At 42.3% G+C, this 25,984-nt stretch overlaps 1 protein-coding gene across 1 annotated transcript in view; it reads right to left on the bottom strand.

The window, feature by feature from the left end:
* Positions 1 to 481: 481 nt before the first annotated feature.
* LOC124789033 (pickpocket protein 19-like) overlaps positions 482 to 25,984 on the bottom strand; it is a 117,189-nt gene continuing 91,686 nt past the window's right edge. Inside the window, exons 7-9 of the mRNA XM_047256322.1 lie at positions 25,352 to 25,484; positions 13,709 to 13,812; positions 482 to 636 (exon numbers count right to left, since the gene is read on the bottom strand). Coding sequence (XP_047112278.1) covers positions 482 to 636; positions 13,709 to 13,812; positions 25,352 to 25,484 — 392 coding nt within the window. The remainder of the gene's footprint in view (positions 637 to 13,708; positions 13,813 to 25,351; positions 25,485 to 25,984) is intronic.

Consider the following 25,984-nt stretch of genomic DNA (forward strand, 5'->3'; position numbering starts at 1 on the left):
CCCTTTACAATTATTTTCACTAGTGCCATGACCTACTGCGGTTCATTCCTCTAAATGTGATTTCAACATTTGTCATAGTCTTCTGGTACAACCTGTATTGACAGCAATGCAGAACACAACACTTTATCTCTTGTAGCCTTGCTGATTTTTGTGTTGCGACTATGTATTCCTAAATGTTAAGCACAGTAGCAGCACTGTGCACATTAGAAAACGCATCGTCGTCGCTCCTTGCACGTGTTTCACTTGCTGGAGATACGAAGAGGTCTAGAAGCTAGCACAAAGGGCAATAACTATTTTAAGCCAGTAAATGGAGTTGGTTTTTTAATCATACTTATTTTTCCTTTTGCTTGATCCAAGTAATACACAGATAATAGGCAGTTAGCGGGTGTAGGTGATAACGTATGAGCGGCAAGTACAGGGCAAGGATTTTCGCCGAGACTGATGGTGGGCGTAGGGCAGCCAGTAGCGGACCATCAGCTGCCTAGGGCAGCCAATAGGGGACCAGCGCCGGCCTGAGGTGGGCGGCGCGGGCGGCTCGCACGTGCAGCCAAGTGCGGAACACGAGGAAGTAGACCAGCTCCACGGCGCTCAGCATCGAGGCTCCCAAGAAGAGACCCGCCGTGCCCCCAAAAGACACTGCAACAGCACCACCGACACGTCACACCAGCGACCACTGCCGACAGCCCATAGGGGGGTGGGGGAGGGCGGGGGCGGGGGGGGCTAAAGTAAAAATTAAACAAGGCAATGGAAGTTTTGCGTAAATGAAGTGAGAGAATAAGTTGGAAATACAAATCGTGCATAAAATATAGTGCCTTACTGGAAGCTGTCTACGGTATTGTGAAAGAGATGACAAATGAAGCACTGGAATTCATCTCCTTTGGTGCGTCTTCGAAAATAGCAAAAGTTGCTAGTGGCAGTATTTCCAACTCAATTTGTGCCATACTCTTTGAAATAAACAAAAAATAAATAAATAAAATCCTTTGTAAAAAATAAAAAATGAGTAAAACATGCACACTGCCCGTCACATGTCACAGTCTTTTGAATCCAGACATTGTAATTACGCGGCGTTTATACGTGGAAGGATGCATGACATTCTTCCTTCAACATTTCCTCTCCTTTGGATTCCCGCATTCTCTTTTCTTGTTCTATAAAACCATACCCAACAGAGATTAACTTCGCACTGAAACAACTTATCAAACCTTATTCTGGAGCTCAAGTAACTAAAATGAAGAGAACGAACTGTTTATCGAGTTTCACTGTATTTCACACTGTTTGGGTTCCACCAGCTTTATTTAGGATTTAGCTATTTCTTTTTGCTGCCGTAAATGAAAGTGCTTCCAAAACTGCTCATTTTGAGCCATAAATCGTGGTAGTGGGTTGTCGGAAAGCACGCCTTCTCGATATCCGACCACAGCCGTTACTCCTTTATGTACTATGGACACACTACATGGGCAACGGCGATTTATGCATTTTTTCAACAAATAAAGCATTTAAATGCGACTCGCTGTCCTACGACCTTCCACTTTGTCAGCAGAAGCAGCTACTATACCGACGACAATGCAGTAGTCAAATGTGCTTGTCGCTACATCGTACACAGCACTTTGCTCAGAGAATGAAGTGAACAGATTTTACTTATATACTCTGCAAGTGATATAATTTAATTTTGGTTGACATATTTACTTTTGGAGTTACAGCTCAACATTTATTTCACTGTAAACGTTTCCGACTGACGCTGTTCTTAAAGACGTATTCACGTCAAAGTGAGGTACGAGTAATCTTGATGCGTGAAAATGAGTCAGCATGGATGAATGATATTGTTAGAAAGGTTAACTACGTCTAAAACTGCAAGATGAGGGAAACGGGGTAGGGGGGGGGGGGCGCTTGAAATTTTTGCTTGGGCCGGCAAAATCCTCTTGGCCGGCCCTGCCACCAAGTGAAGTTTGTACCCGTGTATAAGTACGGCACGGTCTGCGTCGTGTTTCGGACGGAGACATGTGTAGCCATTCGTGTACCCCCCAAAAAAATGGCAAAATAAAAAACAATCAATCTTTATACGAGCACGATTCTTGTTTCCAGGAAAGTAATATGTATAAAAAAGAGCAGTTACGTCTTGAGCATATTACACCATTGCTCAGGCACACACGATTTCAACAGGCCGCCGTGTCGTCCTCTAACATAATACATCATTCGGCTGTACTGTGAAGTAGCACACCGTTGCCCTGATCGCTCTCGGCTTTCCAGGCCTCGAGGCAGCTAATTCTATTCGTGTAGCTACTTAACCAGGTTGCGAGACAATGTGGACCCCACTCCAGTCCTCCCACCAAGGAATAACGTCCGGTATTGCCAGGAATTGACTTCGAGTCCTCCATTTGGCAGTCAGACGCACTGAACACTCAGCTACAGAGGTGGACTTAATTTTTTTCTCAGTAAGACTTTTATTTTCTGTTCCAAGATACGAAGTGTTTAGAGATCCAGTCCCTTTCAGCCGAATTCCAGACTAGCTGTCCAAGTAACTAGTATGTTGCACCGTGCCTATATTCGCCCATAACTGTCTTGAATGCCTTCCTATACCGCAGCGTTCCAAACCCCATGATTATCAGACTCTCATCTCCCTTTATATATCGATTTACACGTTCAACATCATCTTATACTTTCTCTATGTCTTCATCTTTTGCTACTGTATGCCTGAACTTATTTTTGTTGCCGCTGGTTCGCTGTCGATTTTGTTGAGAGGAATTCTATAGCTGAAATGGCCATTGTAACCCATTCCTAGCCCCACCTTCCCACTGATGACGAATACTACCTCCTATACATCATACTCTGTTGCTGTTGCTATTAACTTACATGTATCACTAGAAACCCTTCTCCGTTTCCGCTGACTGTATCTAGACTCAGCTTTTGCATTTCCTTATTCAGACTGTCTTGCTTCCTTACTCCATTCAGAATTCTAACACTGTGCTCTCCGATTATGAGAATATTACCCTTCGCAAACTCCTCCCAGAGATCTCAGTGGGGGAAAATCCAGAATCTTTTACCAGTGGTAGATCATCTGACCCTTTTTCAGTTATAGGCCACATGAATACATATTATGTGTCTTTAATGAAGTGGTTTCTATTGCCTTTTGCATCCTCATGCCGTTGAACTTCCGCCTTGTTGGGGCAGTTTTCTACCGGCAGGGCAAGAGAGTGCCCCTAAACGTCTGTCCACTCCTCTGGCCTCTTTGACGAAACCGTTGGAAGAAGGAGGGTGACTCTTCGCATCCAAAGCCTTCGCCGTCATTGTTGATATTTTTATTTTCCAGCAGTCGGTATTGGACCAGGCAACAAGACGTTGTAATCACTACGCCAAGACGTTACCGTAGACCACGAGTATTGCTTGTCGGAGTAAGACCTTGCTGACACAATGCATATTTCTATTACATGTAAAAGCTTGTTTGATAATCTCCAGCTTTGTTAAGACAGATTTTCTGCGACGTTACGGCTGCCTCATTCTAACACAGTTTATCGTAATACAAATCACTAGTCAGCACGCAGAAAGGGACAGACTCAACTTTTTAAACGTCCAGTTCGTGACTGCTGCTGTCTAGTTGGGGTGCAGTTGCCTAAAACTGACAGTTCGGTCCTTGGAGAAATGTTTGATAATGGTCTAGTTAAGATAGTGAAACAAATCAATGGTAATTTTTCAATAAAAATACATTAACGTTTGTGACAATTTCAACAGCAGGAAAGATACATGTAATTGGAATTGACTTTATACTACACACACTGCAGAGCCAAAACATAATGACCACCAGCTTAATACAGCATCGATTCTGCGTGACATAGATTCGACACATCCTCAGTAGGTTTCTGGAGGGACGTAACACCAGCCGTCTATGCACAGGTAACACAATATTCCCGTAACTTAACGCCAGGTGGTTGCGAATGGGAGCTGGTGACTGACAGCATCCCATATGTGTTCCATCCGGTTCAGATCAGGGGCATTTAGCGGCTAAGACATCAACATAAGTTCGCTAGCAAGCTCCTCAAATCACTGTAGCGTGATTCCTGCCATGCGGCACAGACTTTTATCCTCCTGGAAGATGCCGTCGCCTGCGGGGATGACATCAATCGTGAAGGAATGAGGGTGGTCCATAACTGTGTTCAGGTAGTCCATAGCTGTGATAATATCTGTTAGGTACAGGCGTAGTGAATTTCCCCCATAGCATAATATCTCCCCTACCGCCCTGTGATCTTGGTGCGGTGCGTGTTTCGAGCAACCATTCGCTTGGATATTAGCATATCCGAATGCATTTATCCATCTGATACAGCAAGGATGTGATTCATCCGGCGAGACAACTCGTTTCCATTGTTTCATGGTCCAATATTAATGATCCGTTGCCCACTGTAATCGTAATGGAAGATGTTATTGGATCAACATCAGAAGACGTAGTCGTTGTTTGCTATGGAACCCCACGTTAAACAGTATATGCCGAATGGTGTGCTCCGAAACACTTGTGCCCGCATCATCGCTGTGCTCTGTTGGCAGAGCTGCCACAGATCCCCTCCAATCGTACGTCACAGCACGGGCAAGATTCACACATTGACGTTCTGCGAGGAGACGTGGATGTCCTGTACCTCGTCGCCTACTTGTGGTTTCTCCGTCCTTCAACCACTTTCCGCAGATTCTCACGACCATAGGCATCCACAAGGGGGTAAAGGACTGCTTGTCCCGTCCTGCAATCTGGATTACAGACTGCTTATTCATAATGGAATGCTCACTCTTTTCGTCACCCTGGGCCGACACATGCTGTTGCTTTCCACAATTGGGTTAGGTATACGCCATTTTCATGAGCCATGCTGAAGGCCACGGTTTGATCTCATCTGTCCAGCGTGCTTCCCACCTACCTGCATAAAAGGGTGTGCATCGGTGGTCCAACAAAAGCTGCCGTCGAACTGCATCAGTGCCTCTGCTGCAGTACTGGGAGTAGCACCGTGCAGACAGCCACCACCATCTTGGGTACACGACACGCACTGTCCTCCTGGTGGCCCACTGCTGATGCCCATACGCTTTCACCACCCTGGCCACCTACATCACGTAGGCTATTGACCGCCTCTCCAGCTCTGATTCCAACAAACTAATTGTTTGCAATAAAGGACTTTCTCAATTAGAAATGTTTCCCACGGCGAATCACCGTCCGACGTCTCTCTCAGCCGTTGTATTCGCCTAGTAGTCTATTCCTCCACGCACCAGGCGGGCCATGATGGCAGCTATCCTGCCAGGAAGACACGTGCAAACGGCTGGAATCAACACCGAAATGTTTTCCTTGTATGTCCTGGGCTGCTTACAGTAGAGTTACACATCGCCTGCAGAGCATGTAGAGGTGCCAAACTCGACGACAGGCAGCGCGCCAGTCGCATCAGAGCGCTGTCGGCAGGGTCTACTTTGCTACACCAGGGCACGCGCACTCGCAGTGCCACGCGGATACCCACAACACCCAACTACTTAGGCCACCATCGGACCGCGCTAAGTCAAGTATGCTCTACGCTTCAAGTCGGCAGTACAAGCATTTTAGTTCCAGCGCTACAAGTTGACACTACCAGCAGTTTTGTCTTAGCGCTCCACGCTGGCAGACTCGGTGCAGTTCGTCCTGGTCTGCACCAGCAGCACGTCAGCCGTCATACTCCGGCAACACTGGCCTAGTAACGTTCCAGGTCTTCACGTCGCCGCCTACCACGACTGTGGGGTTCGTCCTGTAGGCACATCACAACGTAATAGCAGAGGCATTTCTGTTGTACGTAGTTGTGTGGGTATTCATCCAAGGACATGATAATTGGGTTTTGTAAATAAACAATTATTCTATCAAAGTGTCTTCCATCAGTCATCAGTACAGGGATATATGAGCCATCAGCATCACTGCAGCTATGCACCCAGGGGAGTCATACATCCTACATGCAGCTCACCCGCCCTCACAGATGTCACCCATCTGACTGTACAATATTAAGCTGCTTGCAGAACCAAATACAAAACTCAGAAAACGTCAGACTAGTTAAATTGATACTGCATCATATCTAGAACATGAACATGCTGAAATTTTTAAAATATAAAGACACTGAACATTGTGTCATTCGAACCAAGCTGGTAAAACTTAAAATTATGGAGAAAGATCTCTTCCACAATGTTTAATGAATTTCTTAACAATCAACAAAGGAACTGACTTTCTTTTCTTAATCTGAAGACTGATTTTCTAAATTCTTCATGCAGAATTTGTACGTAATTTAGTTTGTGTTTGATCTTCACATTGTTACTTTGCAAGAGAAAACCAAACCGTTAATAGAAAACTATATCATTAATAGAAAACTAAACAATTAATAGTTAGATTATATCTTTAGAAGGATTTTAAATTTTCATCCAGTCCAAAGACTGGCAAAAGTGGAAAGAGATCTTTGTGGATATGACTTTTAGCTTAGAACAAACCTAACATTACGTTCTAAAACTTTACACACCTACCGGTGTGATCATGTAAATGTCCTAACTTTTGTCTGATGTTAACAGGGTGTAAAAACACTATTTATACCATTTATAGAGTTATTAGGAGAGATAGAAAGAAACACTTCTGTTGTGCGACACAAATGTCACAGATGCAGCGAATTGCTGCAAGGGATCTTTGAAGTGTGTGGCACTGTGCCTCCTTTAGGCCAACGTTCACAATTGTTTTGACCGCTCCGTGTGCAATACGTTGACAGTGGAACCTGATTTGTAACACAGGGACATCTTACTTCTAACAAGGATAAGTTTTCATTAGCGCTAGCAGTATCCACGCTCCTGAGTAAACAATTACATTTTTAGCACTTCCCCGCGAAAGGCAAAGATCCCGAGTTCGAGTCTCGGTCCAGCACACCGTTTCTATTTGCCACGAATTTTCTATTACATTTTTATGCTTTACGTTGTGTTACAAGAAAGTTACAGTTCATTGGCGTCTGGTTACGCCCGAACCGAATTAACTGATATGCATCTTTTTCATGGAATGGTACGATGCAACAGTCGTACACCAAGGCTGCTGCATTATGGACGATTTCCAGATAGAATGTTACAGGATCGAGTCACATTTCAAAGACTTCAGGGTATCTTTGCGAAACAGGATCCCTTAGAACAGACGAAAGGGAGACTGATAGACCTCACAGTGTCAGAACTGCCCAGGCCGTGAGGTTGAAGCTGTAGCCATTACTCCTGAAACAGCTGGTTGATGTGACTGTGTTAAACAATCATTATCTACTCATTTGCGAATGCGTGGTCACCAACTGCCAGCGACTTGGGTACAAAATATTATCCTAGTTGTAATTTCAGCCCTTTTAAATGGTGACTTAATAGAGTAGTTTACTTTTCAAATGTATTTGTTGGGCAATATCTCATACTGAAGTCTGTGCTGCCTCGTAACCTCAAATCTGCAGTTACCTCACTAACAGCTCGTTTGCGGACACATGTTTTCTGGAACGTTTTAGCTTCCACTCATCATAGACTTTCACACGTGTGAGTTTTTGCTACTACTTTTGATCAGTTCTGTTCATATAATAACAAAATATTAATGACAGTATTTGTAGATAAAAAATAATCTTGCGCGGCTCAGAGCTTGTTGCAAATATTTTCATCTATCGTCATTTCAGTGAACAGTGTATCAATTGAAATCGGTGCTGCCACCAGTAGACGAATGTAACAAGGGAACTGTCCTATCCAACAACTCGGAAACTGCCTTGAAATTTCATGTACGGGAAGGATACATCGGAAAATCAACAATGTCAAAATTATAGCTTTTCAGACACACTGCAAATATTTCTTTGTTTTTAAATGTTGACATTTGCCAAATTCGTAGCTTCCTGTGACGTAGCTGTAGCAGAAAGTGCACGTACAAGTCGGTGGACACGTATCCTTGATCGACGGTACGTCGGTAACCAGACAGCACGGCGAACGTGATGATTTGTAAAGATAATGTCAATTTCCGTTGATACTTTCTCAGATACAATTGTTCACAGTTACTTCCCGCTCAAATTTGCAACCCGTTTAGTAGCTGTCAGGTGCCTTTATGGTATAGCTAAGTGTTAAGAATAGAGATTAAACTGAATTAATTTTCTTTGAGATTTCTTGGTATATGCTAGCTAATAGCATCTGCTATTTTCATAGTAATGGAATACAATTAACGTTTTAAACATTACACTGGTGAAATTTCTCTCTCTCTCTCTCTCTCTCTCTCTCTCTCTCTCTCTCTCTCTCTGTCATGTGGTGGCTCGTCACCGAGTGCAAGTCCTTTATTGTGAGGCCATTTAGGACACTTGCGTGACACAGTGATGATGAAGTTAAAATCAGGACAACATAACATACAGACCACGAGTGTAGCAAATGTTCGACCCTTCCTGGAATTGAAGCCGGGCCCTTTCAATTAGCTCAAAGAAAACAAGTACATTAATAGCTTTAGGTGACAAACAAAAAGGAGTAAATTTTTTGGTTAAACGAAGGGGGGAGAAGAACTGAAACTTATGCGGTGTACGAAGTCGGCTTTGTTTCGTAAAATCTGAATATGAATTGTATAAGTGGAAGAAACATTTACAAGAAGTACAAAAATGTGCCAAAACGAAAATAAAGAAAGGTGAGAGTGAATGCACCGTTACCGAGAGAGATATGCAAGGCTGGGCTCTAAATTGCAAGTGAGATGAATACTATTGTTTTTCAGGCTTCTTCAACCTAGTTAAATAGATTCAGGAAATTATACAGAAAAGGAAATTTCGAAATTTATCTCAGGTATACATATAGAGGAAATGTCATTAATAAATAGACAGTACTACAGAGAAATTCGTAGCTGACGTGCAGAAAAAAACTTCTTGTAATCCCCTAAAAGCTGCATATAAAGCTAATCAATCAGATTACGTGCAAACCGCACTTTATCATTTCGAGCGAAAAAAAGACAGATTCGCTTGTGCAGTGGACGAATGTTACGATACTTTCGTATACAACAATGTCAATGGTATCAGCGGATTACTGTTTCCACAACTTTTTTTTCTGTCTGTGAGAACATCAAGGCAAATTATGACCAAATATTTATAGAAATGTACTGTTTACTTGCAAAAGTCTTGTAATCGGCGTAGCAAAATCTGGAAAAATGAGAGAGAATCATTTTCAGTGTTACATCTTACCATTAGCAGAGAACAATTCATTGCTTTTGTTGCATTCTTGACCTGATTGTATAGCTGTCTCTGTCTTTAGAAGGAGACGAAAACACCATTAATATAATTCGGATCCTACCTGGTACTAGTAGTGTGATTCAGTATCTCGAAAAAAAAAATATTTTTTTTTCAACACAGTAAAGCGTTTTTCAGATAATTGTCGGAAAATATAATCTCCGATACCTGTTTTTTCAGGTTTATCAGCATGGCATTATTATTAAAATTCAGTCATTTCTGCACTGTCAGTGTGCATCATCCATTTTACGAATTTAATCAAGTATGCTTGAAATGCAGCACAATATGCAGAACAACGGCCACGACGGTTTCTTACTCCATTCTAGCTCTGTCTAAATAAAACTAGTAATTCTGTGAATTTTTCTTTTATAAAATATTTAATGTCAACAAATTGAAGTCCCAACTGATGGAAGACGTAAACAATGAAACATCATACACTGTCTTCATTTTCTTTCCTCTGCTAGACACTCGATAACAATGACATTGGTAACAGTTCAGCTATTGACGTGACCTGTTAGTGACTCAGAAAATTTGTTATTTGAGACTTTTTCGTACGGTTTAAGTGCATAAAAATCACGTTTGTGCACACTGGACTTGGCGCTACGTCCTCTTGCCATGGCTGCGGTTGCTTACTCGCCGATTTGCGCGTTAGGCAGGAAGGACTGTACGGAGGTATGAGGTAAAAATGAGTAACTTCCACATTTTTAAAATAGATACTTGCAGTGCTCCTTAGCAGCTAAAATTTTTTCATTGTATTTCTTTCGGTGTATTCTTCCTGCGTGAAAAATTTCAGGTTGGGTTTCGCCATATTGGATTGGACCATTCCTTTGTAAGTCGACAGCGTGATTTCTCTTCCGAATAAATCACAAGTTCGTAATATTCTTTTCGATTGCATACAGAAGACATTTGACCACGTTTCCAATTTTTAAATACTTTCGCTGAAAAATTCTTAAAATTTAACTACTTACTGGTGAGATTTCTTAACGCATAGAAAACAATTTACGTAATCAAACAGTATCTCAAGTTTAACACAAAATATGGTATTTTTTTGTTTTGTTTTTCTGTGCACATTGTTCAGATGGACTGTGAAATAACTCATAAATTATGGAATTGAAGCTTTGCGTTATTAAACAAAAAACTAATTTTTTATATTTACATTTCACAGACCAATTTAATCGTTATAAATTTTTTACTCAGGCTATAATAATACAATATATCTATTTAATTTTTTACTTTACTAACAGCTTTTGAAAATCTCGGGAACAACGTTAAATGGAAATGTATTGTTCCTTATTTTAATATTTAGAACTGAAATACGATTCATAATTTAATTCTGTTATACGGGAATGCCTATGTAGAAATTATTTTAAAAGAAAAAAGCTATCCATTTGCACCATCATTATATTTGGATTCATTTTTAAAAGTCTTGCTAGGAGCCCAAGGAGAAGCAACCAATGTGCGAGGCACGAGGAGAAGGGTGCCAAATATTATCCCACTTGTGTGGAAGAAAGTTTTCGAATCGGCCCTCCACTTTTGTCACATAAGTGTTTTTCTACCTCTCTTAACACTATAACATTTCGTATACGTAGCTTTTTACACCATATGTAATGAATACAGTTCTAGTAGAGTAATTTTCACTGTGATCTTAATGCTAAAGGCTTTAATAGACTTTCTTTTCTGCTCTTATAATATGACTTTGATATTTGTTGAAAAACTCCAGAAGGAAGGAGATACCATATTCCTTGTATAACATATCTATTATTTAGCCTGCCCAGATGCCTCTTTCACAACTGAGCAGGAGCAACGTATACAAAACATATCACAAAAGTTTCGAATGATAATAATAATAATAATGACACTAATAACAATAATAAAAATGATACAAATGATAGAGCACAGCAATCAGTCGTCCTTTTCTTGCGGGTTTTATTCGGCAAATCTAGATTTCGGCTAGTGCCTAGCTATTATCAGTGCACCATTTTATAGTATCAATGCATGTTCTAGTACGTCAGGACATGGATTGATACTATAAAATGGTGCACTGATAATAGCTAGGCACTAGCCGAAATCTAGATTTGCCGAATAAAACCCGCAAGAAAAGGACGACTGATTGCTGTGCTCCATAATTTGTAAGTCGTATCATAGTCGCTGAGTGAACCCATGTCCCTAATGGAAGGTAACCTGATAAAAATAATAACTGTTATAATAGCAATACAGACTAGCTTAGCACATTTGATGGTTAGTATTATCAGAAGCGGATTGAATGAAAGAAAGGGAGAAGATTGAGGTGAGAGTGGCAGTGGCTGTTAGGAAAGAACGGAATATAAACAGAGAACTCTGCCGACAAGGGGAGGGGGACGGACCGGAGTAAGCTGCACAGAATATGGGAAAGAAGTCTAATGTAACAGATGAACCATTAGCTGTCTTTGGAAGCTTGGAAGTAATTTAATTTCTCTTATATTTTGAGGAAGATTGTTGTAAGGTCGGGTTCCTGATACAGAAATTTATGTAGCGGACATGGTAGCAGTGCTTATGTGATGGTACAGAGAGAATTTTGCTTTGTTAAGAACGAGTATTTCTGCTGTTCTGTTCACATAGTAGAATAAGAGTTGAAGACAAATGAGAGCGAGTGCAACGGCTGAGAAGACAATAGAGCAAATGTAAAATATGATAGTTGCTACACTTACCGGCCCACAGCAATGATAGTTGTTTGTGGGTTGGTGTAATATGGTCGAAGAAGCGTTCACCACAAACGTATCGTACACAAGCATTCATCGCCAGTTACAGACTGTGTGTGCTTTCGTACGAAAGTCTTTGGAGAATGGCATCACTATAATCAAATATGTGGAATATTAGTGTCTGTACGAGCTTCTTTTCAAGCTCGAATGGAAATACTTCTTTATATTTACGTAGTAAGTAAAGTAATACCGAAACCTTCTTAGAAACTGAAGCTTTTTGTTGAGACCAATCTAAATGATGGTCCAGAATTATCCCCAAAATCATTGCAGAAGAAGAAAGGGCTATTCCTGTGCCGTTTAGGATTCACGGTAGAAGATATTCTCTGAATTTCGGGGTAATAAGTCTTTTGTCATCCACTAAGATTGCTTGCGTTTTAGAGCAGTAAAGTTCTAAGCCCTTGCTCTGCGCCCACACTGATGGGGCAAGAAAATTGGCATTTACATGCTGTATGGTTCTTCACAGCTTTGTTGGAGTTCAACATAGATATAGTTGACTGCCGTCAGCATATAACGATATTTTCAGTAGAAGAGAATAGTCGACCCATCATTAACATAGAATGAGAAGAGTAATGGACCCAATACAGTTTCTTGTGGGACATCTGTTACTACATCCTTCCTTTGTGTCCTTCCTGTTCCAATCATAACACACTATCGGCGAGATGTAAGGTATCAGTGTGACAACTGTGCATCAATTAAAGGAAAATGCTGAATTGTCAGTTAAGCAGGTATAACGTCAAAGTCGAAGCGTCGGAAAGCTTTGCTGAAATCCAAAAAGGACCCAACAGTCACCTACTTTTTTATCTATAGCTTGTTTCAGGAAAGCCATAGTAAAACGAAAAGTAAAGAAACGACTGCTTCAAGTGGATAAATAAGTCCAGATTGCTTGGGCAAGGGGGAAATTACGGTCGTTCTCGATAAATGTGAATCAATTTTGCCTGCACAGCAAAATCCCTACATTGTCTATTCCTCCCCCTAGCTCTCCCCATCAGCGCTACTCTTCCCTCCACCTCGTTACCACGTTGCCCATTTGCTGTGAAAATTAAGTTCTTCCCGGAGAATAAAATGTTCAAACAACTTTCGAGAATGCAGGTGTATGACGTCTTTGAAAACCGTCGATATTTCGAAAGGTGAACGCCTTGTCACTTTCAAGGCACAATGTAACGAGAGAGTTCCGTGTGAGGATCTTTAAAACCTCGGTATCCGAAGCATATGCGAAAAGAGTACACACACACACACACACACACACACACACACACACACACACACACACACACAAGTACACACACACCCACGGTGAACGCCAGCACCATCATATATTCAATGAAGACCAACGTCAGTTGTTTTCGACCGCGAATATTAATTACTAACAGGTGAGGTAGCATTAACGCTGTTCCTTTGTTGTCTGACTAGCGAGAGCGCAGGATTAGAATCAGAAAATTTAACCTTCGGATGTTGGTTATCTTTGGTTTTTGGTGGCGCTACGGTTTACAGTGTGTAAGTGTTGTTGAAAATGATAGTGTGAGCATCTGTTGAAGATGACACCCAGCTGCACTCCCATAAGCTATTTGAACATCTATCTTCTGTAAGAATGAGGTTTTTTTTAATCCTTGTATATTTACTGCTAGACTGATGATTACGCATATCTGTACCAGACCTCATGTCTCTGTAAATTTTTTAAGTTAACTGTGAGATGATACGCATGTTGGGTGGGTGCCTGGCTACTCCCTGTGTGCTGTTGCAGTCGCAACCCTCCGTACTCACCCAGCAATGTGAACCAGTCGAAGACGACGTCCGTGCGGTAGCGCACCACCAGTTCCTGTCGGAAGTGTACGTCGACCTGGCTGGCGTGGAGGGCGTGCACCTCCCTGCAACGGAGTACGCGAGTTCAGTCCCCTCATCCAGGTACTAACTAATAAACAGTATAGCTTCACAGTACGAGAGATGTTGCTGAAATCGCGTTACTCTGATTACAAGGCGTGCAAGCGACTGCTCATTGTGTTTGCGTAAGTTTTCCCGGTGCAGCAATACGTGTACTTTGTCGTGTTTGCATCTTGATCCTAAAATCAAAGTAACATAATATTTAAGCGTTCCAAGTGGTTGCCATAATCAGCTGCGAAGCTGGGTTGATGAGAAGACAGAGCCCGCGCTCCGTATAGCCGCAGAACGTCCACGGCACATTCGCCAGAAGCCGTCAAAGCTGCCCCTTAACAGAGTAGGGCGCACATGCAGCAAAGATGGTTGTATAACAGTTGCTTTCCTTCCTTATTCTGATAACGTTCCCTCTCAAATTAAGAGAATTTTAAAAGGATATAACATCAAGAATTTCTGTCCGTCATCCAAAATTAGAGAGCTACTTGGCTCCGTGAAGGAAGATTTCGGGCTGCGGAAGACCAGCATGTGTAAAATTCTGCGGTTCTGTGGCAAAGCTTAGGCAGGTCATATAACCTTAACCTACACTACTACCTACCAAATACTTATGTATACCCTTACAATTGATTAGGCTCTGTATCGGGAGATTTTAAGTCCAGTTCTTTGCCGCTTTGCAGTGCTCGTTTTTGAGTTAGATCATGATTTTTCAAAACTCATGCAGGTAGTTGGGCGAAGAAAACCACTGCTAAAAGACATGTTTCATTTTATTCTTATCATAACGACTACACGCTAACAGCGCGCAGCTCGTGGTCTGGTGGTTAGCGTTGGTGCCTCTGGATCATGGGGTCCCTGGTTCTATTCGCCCCCGGATCGGGGAATTTCTCTGCTCGGGGACTGGGTGTTTGTATTGTCCTCTTAGTTTCGTATTCATTCGGGAAAATAACGAGTCTGTACAGTGAAAAGACACAGAATTTGTTCTGGCACTGATAACCACTCGCTTGAGCCCCCCACAAAACTAAATATCATCATACAAGCCAGCAGTGCTGCAACGGGAAGTAGTCAAGCTACATGCGCCTGGGTACCCTCGCAACCTGCGCTGCTTGCCCCACTGACCCAACACACGTAGTAGCCTTCTGCAAAATGACAGTAGCTTTTATAAATTTCACACATTCCGGCATTATAAAAACAATTAATATGATTTTAAAAGTTAACTTTAATTGGCGATAATCAAATATCATTATTCTACTTAATCTGAATAGGTCAAATTTTCGACAATGCTTGGCATAGGGATATAAGCATTCTCCCAATGTCTAAGTGCTCAGATTTCCGGTAAAAGAACTAACACATGCAGCTAATATCTCTGATATCCATAGATTGTGTGGGATGCGGTCTGCTACGAGATAAATATAATATTGTAACGTTAGAGCCAGACGATTTTTACGGCCCACAATAGGTACATAGAACGTCGGCGCCACACAAGACACGGCCGGAAAATCCGCGGTGGCCGAACACTGTTTAACTAAGCTTCGTGAGCGGTTAGCCGTGCGGTCTAACGCACTCCTTTCCAGGCGGGAAGGCGTACCGGTCCCCCTCACGAATCCGCCCGACTGATTAGTGTCGAGGTCCTGTGTGCCGGCCAGTCTGTGGATGGTTTTTAAGGCGGTTTTCCATCTGCCTCGGCGAAAGCGGGCTGGTTCCCCTCACTCCGCCTCAGTTACACTATGTTACTCGTCTGGTGTGAGACGTTCCCTAAGGGGGGGGGGGGGAGGCGAACCGCACAATAACCCTGGGTTCGGTGTGGGATGGCGGTGGGGTGAGTGAACTGCCGTAGCCTGTTGTGAACCACTGAGGGCTACGGTGGGGACGAAGCCTCTCCGCCGTTTCTAGGTTCCCAGTTCCATACCGTACCATGCCAAGTGGCGTGAGATATTACAGAAAACACTTCTATCTGGTTTTTCGTAACTTGAGAATATTCCAACAGAAATTCAGAGTGAAGAACGACGTTACAAGACGCTTCTAGCCGAACTAAAGTTTACTAGGGGACTCCTGTGTCTGGGGTTTCAGTAACTTATGGTACGCACTCTGGTATCCTATTTAGAGCGGTACAGGGTGCTTAAACGCTGGAGCAGGTACCGCAGCGGCCGAGATGGCACTGCCCCGGTGGAAGGCCAGCAGGCAGACACACATCTTCATTGGTGTACAGATGAAACACCCGCCACGAGCGACTGAGGTGGAAATCGAACCATGTTTACGAACCGTTTGATACACACACTGTAGCATGTAAAATATTTTACCTTATTTCCATTTTTTCGGAACCCTACTTTAATTTATACATCTACATGTGCATGAATATACTGCAATTCATAATTAAGTGACTGGCCGAGAGTAGTCGAACCACCTTTAAGCTGCTTCTCTGACGTTCCACTCTAACAGCGCGCGGGAGAAACGAACACTTAAATCTTTTCAGGCGAGCTCTGATTTCTCTTATTTTGTTATGATGATAATTGCTCCCTGTTTATGTCGGAAACAACAAAATATTTTCGCATTCGGAGGAGAACGTTCGTGATTTAAATTTCATGAGATCCTACCGCAACGAAAAACACCTTCGTTTTAATGACTGTCGCCTCATTTCACGTATCATGTCCGTGGCACTCTTTCCCCTATTTCACGATCGTACAAAAAACGCCGCCCTTCTTTGAAATTTTTCGAGGTCCTCCGTCAATCCCCCCTGATGCAAGTCCCACACCGCACAGCAATCGTTCAGTAGAGGGCTGGCACGTGTAGTGTAGGCAGTCTCTTTAGTAGCCCTGTTTCATTTTCTAAGTGTTCTGCCAGTAAATCGCAGTCTTTGGTTCACTTTCCTCATAACATTATCTATGCGATCTTTCCAATTTAAGTTATTCCTAATTGTAATCGCTAACTATTAAGTTGAATTCACAGCGTTTTGGTTTGTGTGATTTATCGCGTAACCGAAATTTAGCGCATTCGTTTTGGTCGCTGTGGGGGTGACTTTACATTTTCATTTTTCAATTTCCACTTTTCTCACAACACAGACATATTATCCAAATCCTTTTACAGTTGGTTTTGATCATCTGATGGCTGTACAAAACGGTAAATGACAGCATCATCTGCAAACAATCCAAGAGGGCTTGTCGGATTCTCTCCTAAACAATTTATAGATCAGCAACAACGGAGGGCCTGTGACACTTCCTTGGGGAACACCAGATATTATTTTTGTTTTACTCGACGATTTTCCGTCAGTTACTACGAGCTGTGACCTTTCTGATAGGAAATCACGAATCCAGTCTCACAACTGACACAATACTCCGCAGGCATGCAATTTGTTTAGAATTCGCTTGTGAGCAACGCTGTCGAAAGCCTTTTGGAAATGTAAAAACGTGGAATCAATTTGACATCCCCTGTCGACAGCATCATTACTTCATGAGAATAAAGAGCTAGTTGTGTTTCACAATAAAGATATTTTCTGAATCCGCGTTGCCTGTGTGAACCGGGAGAGCGGTGTGCTGACCCCACGCCCCTCCTTTCCGCTTCCTCCACCGAGGATGACACGGCGGTCGGATGGTCCCGGTAGGCCACAGCTGGCCTGAAGATGGAGTGTTGCCTGTGTGTCAATAAGTCGTCGTTTTCGAGGAAATGTATAATGTTCCAAAATCCTGCTACAAATCGCCGTAAGTGATATGGATCTGTAATTCGGCGGATTACTTCTGTTTCCTTTCTTGAGTGATGGTGTGACCTGTGAAACGTTTCAGTCTTAGGTGTATTTCTTTCGACTAACGAGTAATTGAATATGGCTGCTAAGTGTGGAGGTATTGTATCAGCATACTCTGAAAGGAACCTAAGTGGTATACAGTCTTGATCGGAGACCTTGCCTTTATTAAACGATTTAAGCTGCTTCACTACACCGATAATATCTACTTCTAAGATGTTCATGTTGGAAGTTGTTCCTGATTCGAATTCTGGAAGATTTACTTCGTCTTCATTGGCGAGAGAATTTCACAAAATCATGTTTAGTAAGTATGCTTTAGCAGCATTGTCATCAGTAACATCACCATTCCTACCACGCATTGAAGTTATTGAGTGCATCTTGCTCCTACTATACTTAAGATACGATCAGAGTCTCTAGCTTATTAGATTTTGAGACAGAGTTTCGTTGTGGAAACTATTAAAAGCATCTCGCATTTAAAATCGCACTAAATTTCGTGCTTCTGTATTCACCAACGTGGGGATTGTGCTTTCTTTTAAATTTGGCATCCTTTTTTTCGTTGCTTCTGCAACAGTGTTCTGACCTGTTTTGTGTACAATGGAGGATCAGTATAATCTCATATTAATTAATTTGGTATGTATCTGTCAATTGCAGTAGATTCAATTTCTATGAATTTAAATCACATCCGGTCAATGCTTACAAGGACATATTTTAAGGAGTGGAGACTGTCTACTAGGATGGCATCAAGCGAACTTTTATCTGCTTTTCTGAACAAATATATCTCTTATGTGGAATGTGTAGATACATTTCGTGAACTAGAATAATTGTTTCAGCAAAATGGTACAATAACACTGTACCAAGCATTATTATAATAGACTTAGGTATGTTTTATTATAAATCATTGTCTTATTAACGTGTAGAATAATAACTAAATGATTTAAAGTGACAAAAGTGACAAACTTTTGATTTGGCTTTCGCATGGGATAATCTCTTAAACTGTACGGAGATTAGCGTTATTCTAATCAGCGTTTTGAGCTCGATTTCTATGAAACTAAACTATGTGATCAAAAGTATCCGGACACCCCCAAAAAACATACGTTTTTCATATTTGGTGCATTGTGCTGCCACCTACTGCGAGGTACTCCATATCAGCGATCTCTGTAGTCATTAGACATCGTGAGAGAGCAGAATGGGGCGCTCCGCTGAACTCGTGGACTTCGAAAGTGGTTAGGTGATTGGGTGTCACTTGTGTCATACGCCTTTACGCGGGATTTCCACATTCCTAAACATCCCTAGGTCCACTGTTTCCGATGCGATAGTGAAGTGGAGACGTGAAGGTACACGTATAGCACAAAAGCGTACAGGCCGACCTCGTTTGTTGACTGACAGAGACCGCCGACAGTTCGAGAGGGTCGTAATGTGTAATAGGTAGACATCTATCCAGACCATCACACAGGAATTCCAAACTGCATCAGGATCCACTGCAAGTACTATGACCGTTGGGCGGGAGTTGAGAAACCTTGGATTTCATGGTCGAGCGGCTGCTCATAAGCCACATATCACGCCAGTAAATGCCGAACGGCGGCTCGCTTGGTGTAAGGAGCGTAAAGATTGGACGATTGAACAGCGGAAAAACGTTGTGTGGAGTGACGAATCACGGTACACAATGTGGCGATCCGATGGCATGGTGTGGGTATAGCGAATACCCGGTGAACGTTATCTGCCAGCGTGTATAGTGCTAATAGTGAAATTCGGAGGCGGTGGTGTTATAGTGTGGTGGTGTTTTCCATGGCTGTTGCTTGCACCCCTTGTTGTTTTGCGTGGGAACATCGCAGCACAGGCCTACACTGATGTTCTAAGTACCTTCTTACTTCCCACTGTGAAGAGCAATTCAGGGATGGCGACTGCATTTTTCAATATGATCGAGTTTTTGCCCAGCATACGGTCGCACAGTGCAAGAGTATTAAGGACTCAGAAATTTTTGCGAGTCTCGTCGACGTCGGAACTAGTATTTAAGAATGTCATGCCACATTTGTCAATGTTTTTGGACGCATGTGAAGATAGAAACTGCAGACTATGCTATTCAAATTTTATTTGCGTATTTCACGGAAAATTTGGGTAACTCTGTGTGAAATGGGCTGCCAGCTAGCTTAAGTACAGGGAAGTACAGGGAATAACAAAAAGGTATGTCGAACCGTTTAGGAAACATTCCTCGCAGGTAGAGGAAGAAAATATGTTATATGGACATGGGTCCGCAAACGCTTTATTTCCATGTTAGAGCTCAGTTTCTAAGACTCTTCAACAGAGTAATTATGGGAACACACAGGAAAAGAACGTGTTAGCACGATATGAGACACTTTCTTAAATGAAATGTTCAAAATGCCTTCCGTTAGCGGGGATACATGCATCAACACTGTCTCACTGAATTCCTGATACACTGATGCATGCGTGGAGCACTGCGTATTGTTTCACAGCGTTCCACAATATCGGCACGAAGACTCTGTACGTCTTGGGTACAGATGTTCCGTACACAAACAAAAATGTTGTGGGCTTAGACCTGGAGAGCGTGGAGGCCAAGGAATTGGTCACCCCTTTCTAACCATCTGTCACGGAATCTGTTATTTAGAAGCGTACGCACATAAAAGCTGAACTGTAGAGGAGTTCCATCGTACATGAAATGCATGTTTTGTCGCACTCGTAAAGGCACGTGTTCTAGCATAACAGGTAGTGTTAAGAAAAAATGGTAAGTTTCTCTATTGAGCTTGGGTGGGACAACATGAGACCCTGACAAATAGTCACCACCAATGCCGGCCCAAATGTTGTCAGAAATTCTTTGTTGATAACATGATTGCACAATACGACTCTTAACAGCCCATAATAATGAATTGAAAAATAAAGTGGAAATGAGCGTATGGCATGGTTGGCCGGGAAGCCCCATCCGGGAAAGTTCGGCCGCCAAGTGCGCGCTGGTGACGAGGATGAAATGATGATGAGAACAGCACAACATCCAACCTCCGAGCGGAGAAAATCTCCAACCCTACCGGGAATCGAACCCGGGCTCGCTTACATGGGAGGCGAGCACGTTAACTCCCAAGTAAGCATGCGGACAATGAATTGGAGTTGACCCAAAACTGAAGCTTATGGGATTTCCTTCACGATTTCTTCCCTGTCACAATTTTTTTTTCATCCAACATTGAATTATTCGGCAGAGCTTTTAGCGTTCTATTTGTTAAGTATGATCAAACCAGTTGTGTTTCTCATGCTTAACGTGGTTATTAAGAGCAGTAGGAAATGAGCTCTAACATGGACATAAAGCGTTTCTGGAGCCATGTCCATATAACACGTTTTATTTCTCTATGTGTGAGGAATGTTTGCTAAATGTTTGGCCATATCTTTATGGTACACCCGAATATAGGCCGCTATATACTTATATAAACAACTGACTTGAAACGACGAATCGTTTTTATCGTCTACCTCATTTGGAATATTTTCGTCTCCACGTACGTTTATGTACTATTGATGCAGTTAACAAGTCTACATACAACTACAAAAACCCGTCATTTTCAACTATAGAAACTATTTTGCAATAGTGCTCGTCTGGTCTGTAGACTGAATATTTCTGGCCCATTAACTTTCGTAGAAATTCGGTCCTGCATTAAAGCAGTTCGCGAATTAAAGCGGCAGGTCGCAGACTCTGGACAAAAGAGGAGGGCACACAGGCGTGTCTCGGTATTGGGACAGTGCCCTTAAGGAGGCGATAGAAATGAGATTATGAAACAATGGCTTTCCTTCAAGCGAGGTGTGAAATCCCGTTCTAACATATATTGCTTCATAAAGATTGTGATGTCGATTGCCTTGATTATCACGTTTCGCTCCTCATAGGTTTCACCACCGGTGGAGCTGAAAGTGCACTCAGCTAAGTGGCAGGACTGACAGCTTCTTGGGCATGTGCCGAGGGCGTTCTGCGACGTATACAGAGGGGATAGTTCTGGATTCTTAGCAGTTCAGCTTCTTAACAAAGAGAACAGCTCGAGTCAGCGAGTAAGTTGCAACTGCACTTCTAGTATGTGAACATCATGACGTTACACTTTTTATTTCGTATTGTGGCATGACAGCATTTCGCAAACAGAGGGGTACGCAGGGTTCAAATGATTCAAATGGCTCTGAGCACTATGGGACTCAACTGCTGTGGTCATCAGTCCCCTAGAACTTAGAACTACTTAAACCTAACTAACCTAAAGACATCACACACATCCATGCCCGAGGCAGGATTCGAACCTGCGACCGTAGCAGTCGCACGGTTCCGGACTGCGCGCCTAGAACCGCGAGACCACCGCGGCCGGCGTACGCAGGGTGTTTCTAAATATTCGCACATTATGAAGACCTGTTGCGAAGGCTAAGGCCTTTGAAAAATGTTTTGTAAACTTTCATGAAAGATGTGGTAGAAATACACTAGTACAACATTAAAGATTTAATAAAACGTCTTTTATAAAACATATTTGACAAAGATCTTTTACAGTGTAATATGGACCTAAGCAGGCATACTTCTGGACAGCATCTCATTTCCAGATACTCTGCAGCAGTTCCACTTTACTATGAAAACTCCCTAAAATAATGTTTTTCACTCTCCCTGGCCTGACAACAATAATCATTAAAATATGGGAAATAATGAATGATTACAATGAAATTAAAACTGGAAAGATTAGAAAAACATTAGAAACTGCTGTTTGTCGTAAAAACTGGCCACTTCCGGCTGATACCGTCGCTCTTAACGAAAGAAGTAACTGGAGACAGATCGTTATAAAAGTATTCACTGACGAGTGTAAAACTGAAGAAGGAATAGGATCAGGATAGCAATTTTCATGAGCTAAAATCCAACATACCGTACGAAGTATGAACTGGTAAATGAATGCTCAGACAGTCAGGCAGAGTGGTTTACCATTTTCAAGGCTCTTGAAAAGCTTAGATGGCTTACAAATGTTGCACCCTGAAGTAATATTCAAGGCTGATATTAAAAAAAAAAGTTTAAGTTGTTCTCTGCAAACGCTAGAGGCCAAGCGCAATGGGTCAACAACCAGGTGAATACCAACAAATGGGGAACAATGATGGAGTAGCTACAAACATGGAAGTGACCACAACACCTTGGATGGTCTGAGCGTCCAAGCAAGTAAATGTAGGAAACTGACATCATAGCGACAGGGATAATATCATAATGTTGACAGCACAAAATCTTGCAAGAAGGCTCTGATCTAACTCAAGAGTAACTATTCAGTTACTGACACTACAGGAAAGAGCGTCTGGAAGGCGAAGTTCCTACATCCTGTAGCGAGCAAGAATGGTGACAAGCTCAGAAAAGTAGAGCACATCGGTCATCCTCAAGAAAGGATAGCGTCATTAGCATAGTCCAAACAATACTTATAACCTGCTTTCTGCAATTTAGCTCTCAGTTATTCTCATTTATAATTGTGTGTCGCAGCAATTAGTACTGAGACAGAACTGGTGATGTACCATCTGTGGCCTAATGAGATGGCTAAAAGCTACAGTGCCATCGTAAAATGGAATGTGACGAACTCTCCTGCTGCCTCATCCTCATCATCCTGATGGGAAGACTTTGGTGCCTTACAACACCAGGGCCTCTTCTGGTCTCACTGATGGACTTTGTCAATCTGATCAACCACTGTCATTGCGAGGGATCACGGTAATTGCTGCCCCCCCCCCCCCCCCCCACACCCACTCGCAGCCAGCGGCAGACTTCAGCGCCATGAGCTGGTCTCTTGCAGAGAGGCTGTGATATGATTCTCCATGACTATGGTTGCCTTGAGCAAACTACTGGCTGCCTTTCTGGGGCATAGTCTGTGATGTCAACAAGAGTGCCCTGGGTGTCCAGTGCGAAGAGCAGTAGACCAGCGAGCACTGCTTCCTGTGTTTGCTGGGCTGGAGACTGCGAACTTCTCCACTATCTCACCGACAGAGGGACAAGCTTGCATCAACAAATACCAGCCGGCAAGCATTCTGCAGACTTGTTTGGCTGCTGTGAGTCTGGGGAAGACGACGCTGTACTCGTTGTTAATAAATGTATAAACTGACAGTTTTTCCTTAATGCTTTCGGGCGTTCGGCAGAGCCTCACTACTGCATTGCACATGATGACTGTAGGGGCCAAGATCCCGACCCTCTATATAAACCACTGCCTCAATGCAGACCAATAGTAAAACAACAGCAAATGCTTTGAGGAATCCAAACTGCCACAACAACCAAACATAAGAGGCAAGAAATACGACAAGAATAATTGAGAACTGTCAGGATGCTGGGGTAGCTGGGGGTCAGCAATTTCTGTTTATCAGAACAAAGAGAAACCAGTCAAAAGTTGCAAATTTTACTTTTCTTGATTAACTCGATGACTAGTTTCGGGCCGAGACCTGTTTTCAGATCATCGTAACATAGTCAAAAACGGTATTTCCAAAGATGTGAGAACCATGTCAAAGATGTGCAACAATCAGTTACAGCGCATACAGATAAAATGTGTTCGTTGCACATTTTTGACATGGTTTTTGACTATGTTACAATGATTAGAAAAAGGGCCCCGGCCCGCGACTAGTCATCGAGTGGATAAAAAAAAAGTAAAATTTGCAAATGTTGACTGGGTTTTCGTTGTACTGTACGACGAGAACTTTAGGAAAGAAGAACAGGGCTACAGACATTTCATGGATTAAAGCTCACACTGGCACACACAGAAATGTACTTACAGACCAGACAGCAAACAAGGGATCCAGTTCAAAACAGGAAGTTACCTTGGAAGAAATGGAGATAGAATGGCAACAGACTATACAAGAAGTAATAGTAAAATAATGTTTTCCAGCGGTTCACGAAAGAATGGTGATCCGATTACTGAGCTCTCCTAACTTCGCAGCAATGTTGACAGGTCGCGAAAAACGGAAGGCTTACTACCATCGAGTCAGAATAAACAACGACGCTGTGTGTCGACGTACTGGAGGTACCCAAGCTGTGGATCACATTTTACTGGAAGGGATCGACTTGGACAGGGAGAGAAACATGCTACTGGAAAGTGTAATAATGCAAGGTGGAAACTGGCCAGCTTCCAAGAAGGGATTGGTACATCTCTTTCTAAAATTCTGTAATTTAATAGAATTTCCTAATGTATGAATTTCAGTCGCCAACTGCAAAACAAAAGGAACTATTTCTTTGGTGGTAAACACTCTAGGGAAAATTATGCAACAGATAAAATGTATTTTTCAAGTCTACAACAAAGGTCGTAATTAAGTAAAGCAAGACATGTAGTATTTAATGGAGCAGATTAATGAAAATAATAATAACAGGAACAACTGCCGCGATATGCAAATTTGTCGTTTAAAATAATCGAGCATTACTTACATCCAATACGTCTCCTGACATGGATATTCGTAACTTTGAATATGGGGACTTCACACTCTTCAGTCCATTTATTACTTACACTATTTTGGAGAAAGTAATATTCTTCTCATACCAAAAACTTAAACACACTGCTGTGAGAAAATATGAGTAGTTAATGGAAAGTGGGGGGAAGTGTTCATGTCACGACTGCTAACGGAATAGCGCCCATTATGTCGTGAGGCCTTGTAATTCCCCTCAGTGTACACTCGAAGGACGAGCAAGACTGCCACATCGTGAATGCACGACGCACACTCATGCCGACGACCGAACGACATTCAGATCACGTAACACGTGGAAATATACAATTTGACGCAGCGACAGTAGCTCTCTTCGGTCGCACGGCATCAGTCTGTAATGTATTTGTTTACGTTGAGGCACGTACCTGTGCTCGCTGGGATACAGCTCGGCATTGTACGTCTGGCTGTCGCACTCTGCTGGGCAGGTGCACACCATTCCCGCGCGGCCTTCGTCAAAGTACGGATTGTTGCTTCCAGGTTTTATGTAGTTGAACATATCTGCACAAAGACGCAGTCACAAACAAAGCGCATCAAAACAAATATATCTTACGAACAGCTTTACAATTTAACTGAACATGCCACACGTAAAAAGTTTTATCACAAGCTTCGAATAGTATATCTGATTCATGAGAGAGAGAGAGTATTAAAGACTTTTCTAATTCGAGGATTCAGTTTTCCATAAGAATTTTAGTTTTGCAAAATCTTAGGTTTTCGGCAATAATTTAGTTCTGCAAGAAGTATTTTAGTTACAAGAAAAATAAATATCCTCTTAACGGAATATTTTTCCCACTTGCTATTCGAATTGCGAAGAATGCATGCCGAAAGGGTTCTTAGTGACTAAATAAAAGATCAGGACGGTTGCTCATCATGAATTTGAATATCCAGATTCGCATGTTGACTGTGGCACAAATTTCAATGCATTACTTTAAACATATGCTACCTGACAAAACAAGTCACGCACGCAAAAGGAATTTTTTGTAAATTTGTGGTAAGGTCCT

Source organism: Schistocerca piceifrons, chromosome 3 (assembly GCF_021461385.2).
Source record: "Schistocerca piceifrons isolate TAMUIC-IGC-003096 chromosome 3, iqSchPice1.1, whole genome shotgun sequence".
NCBI lineage: Eukaryota > Metazoa > Arthropoda > Insecta > Orthoptera > Acrididae > Schistocerca > Schistocerca piceifrons.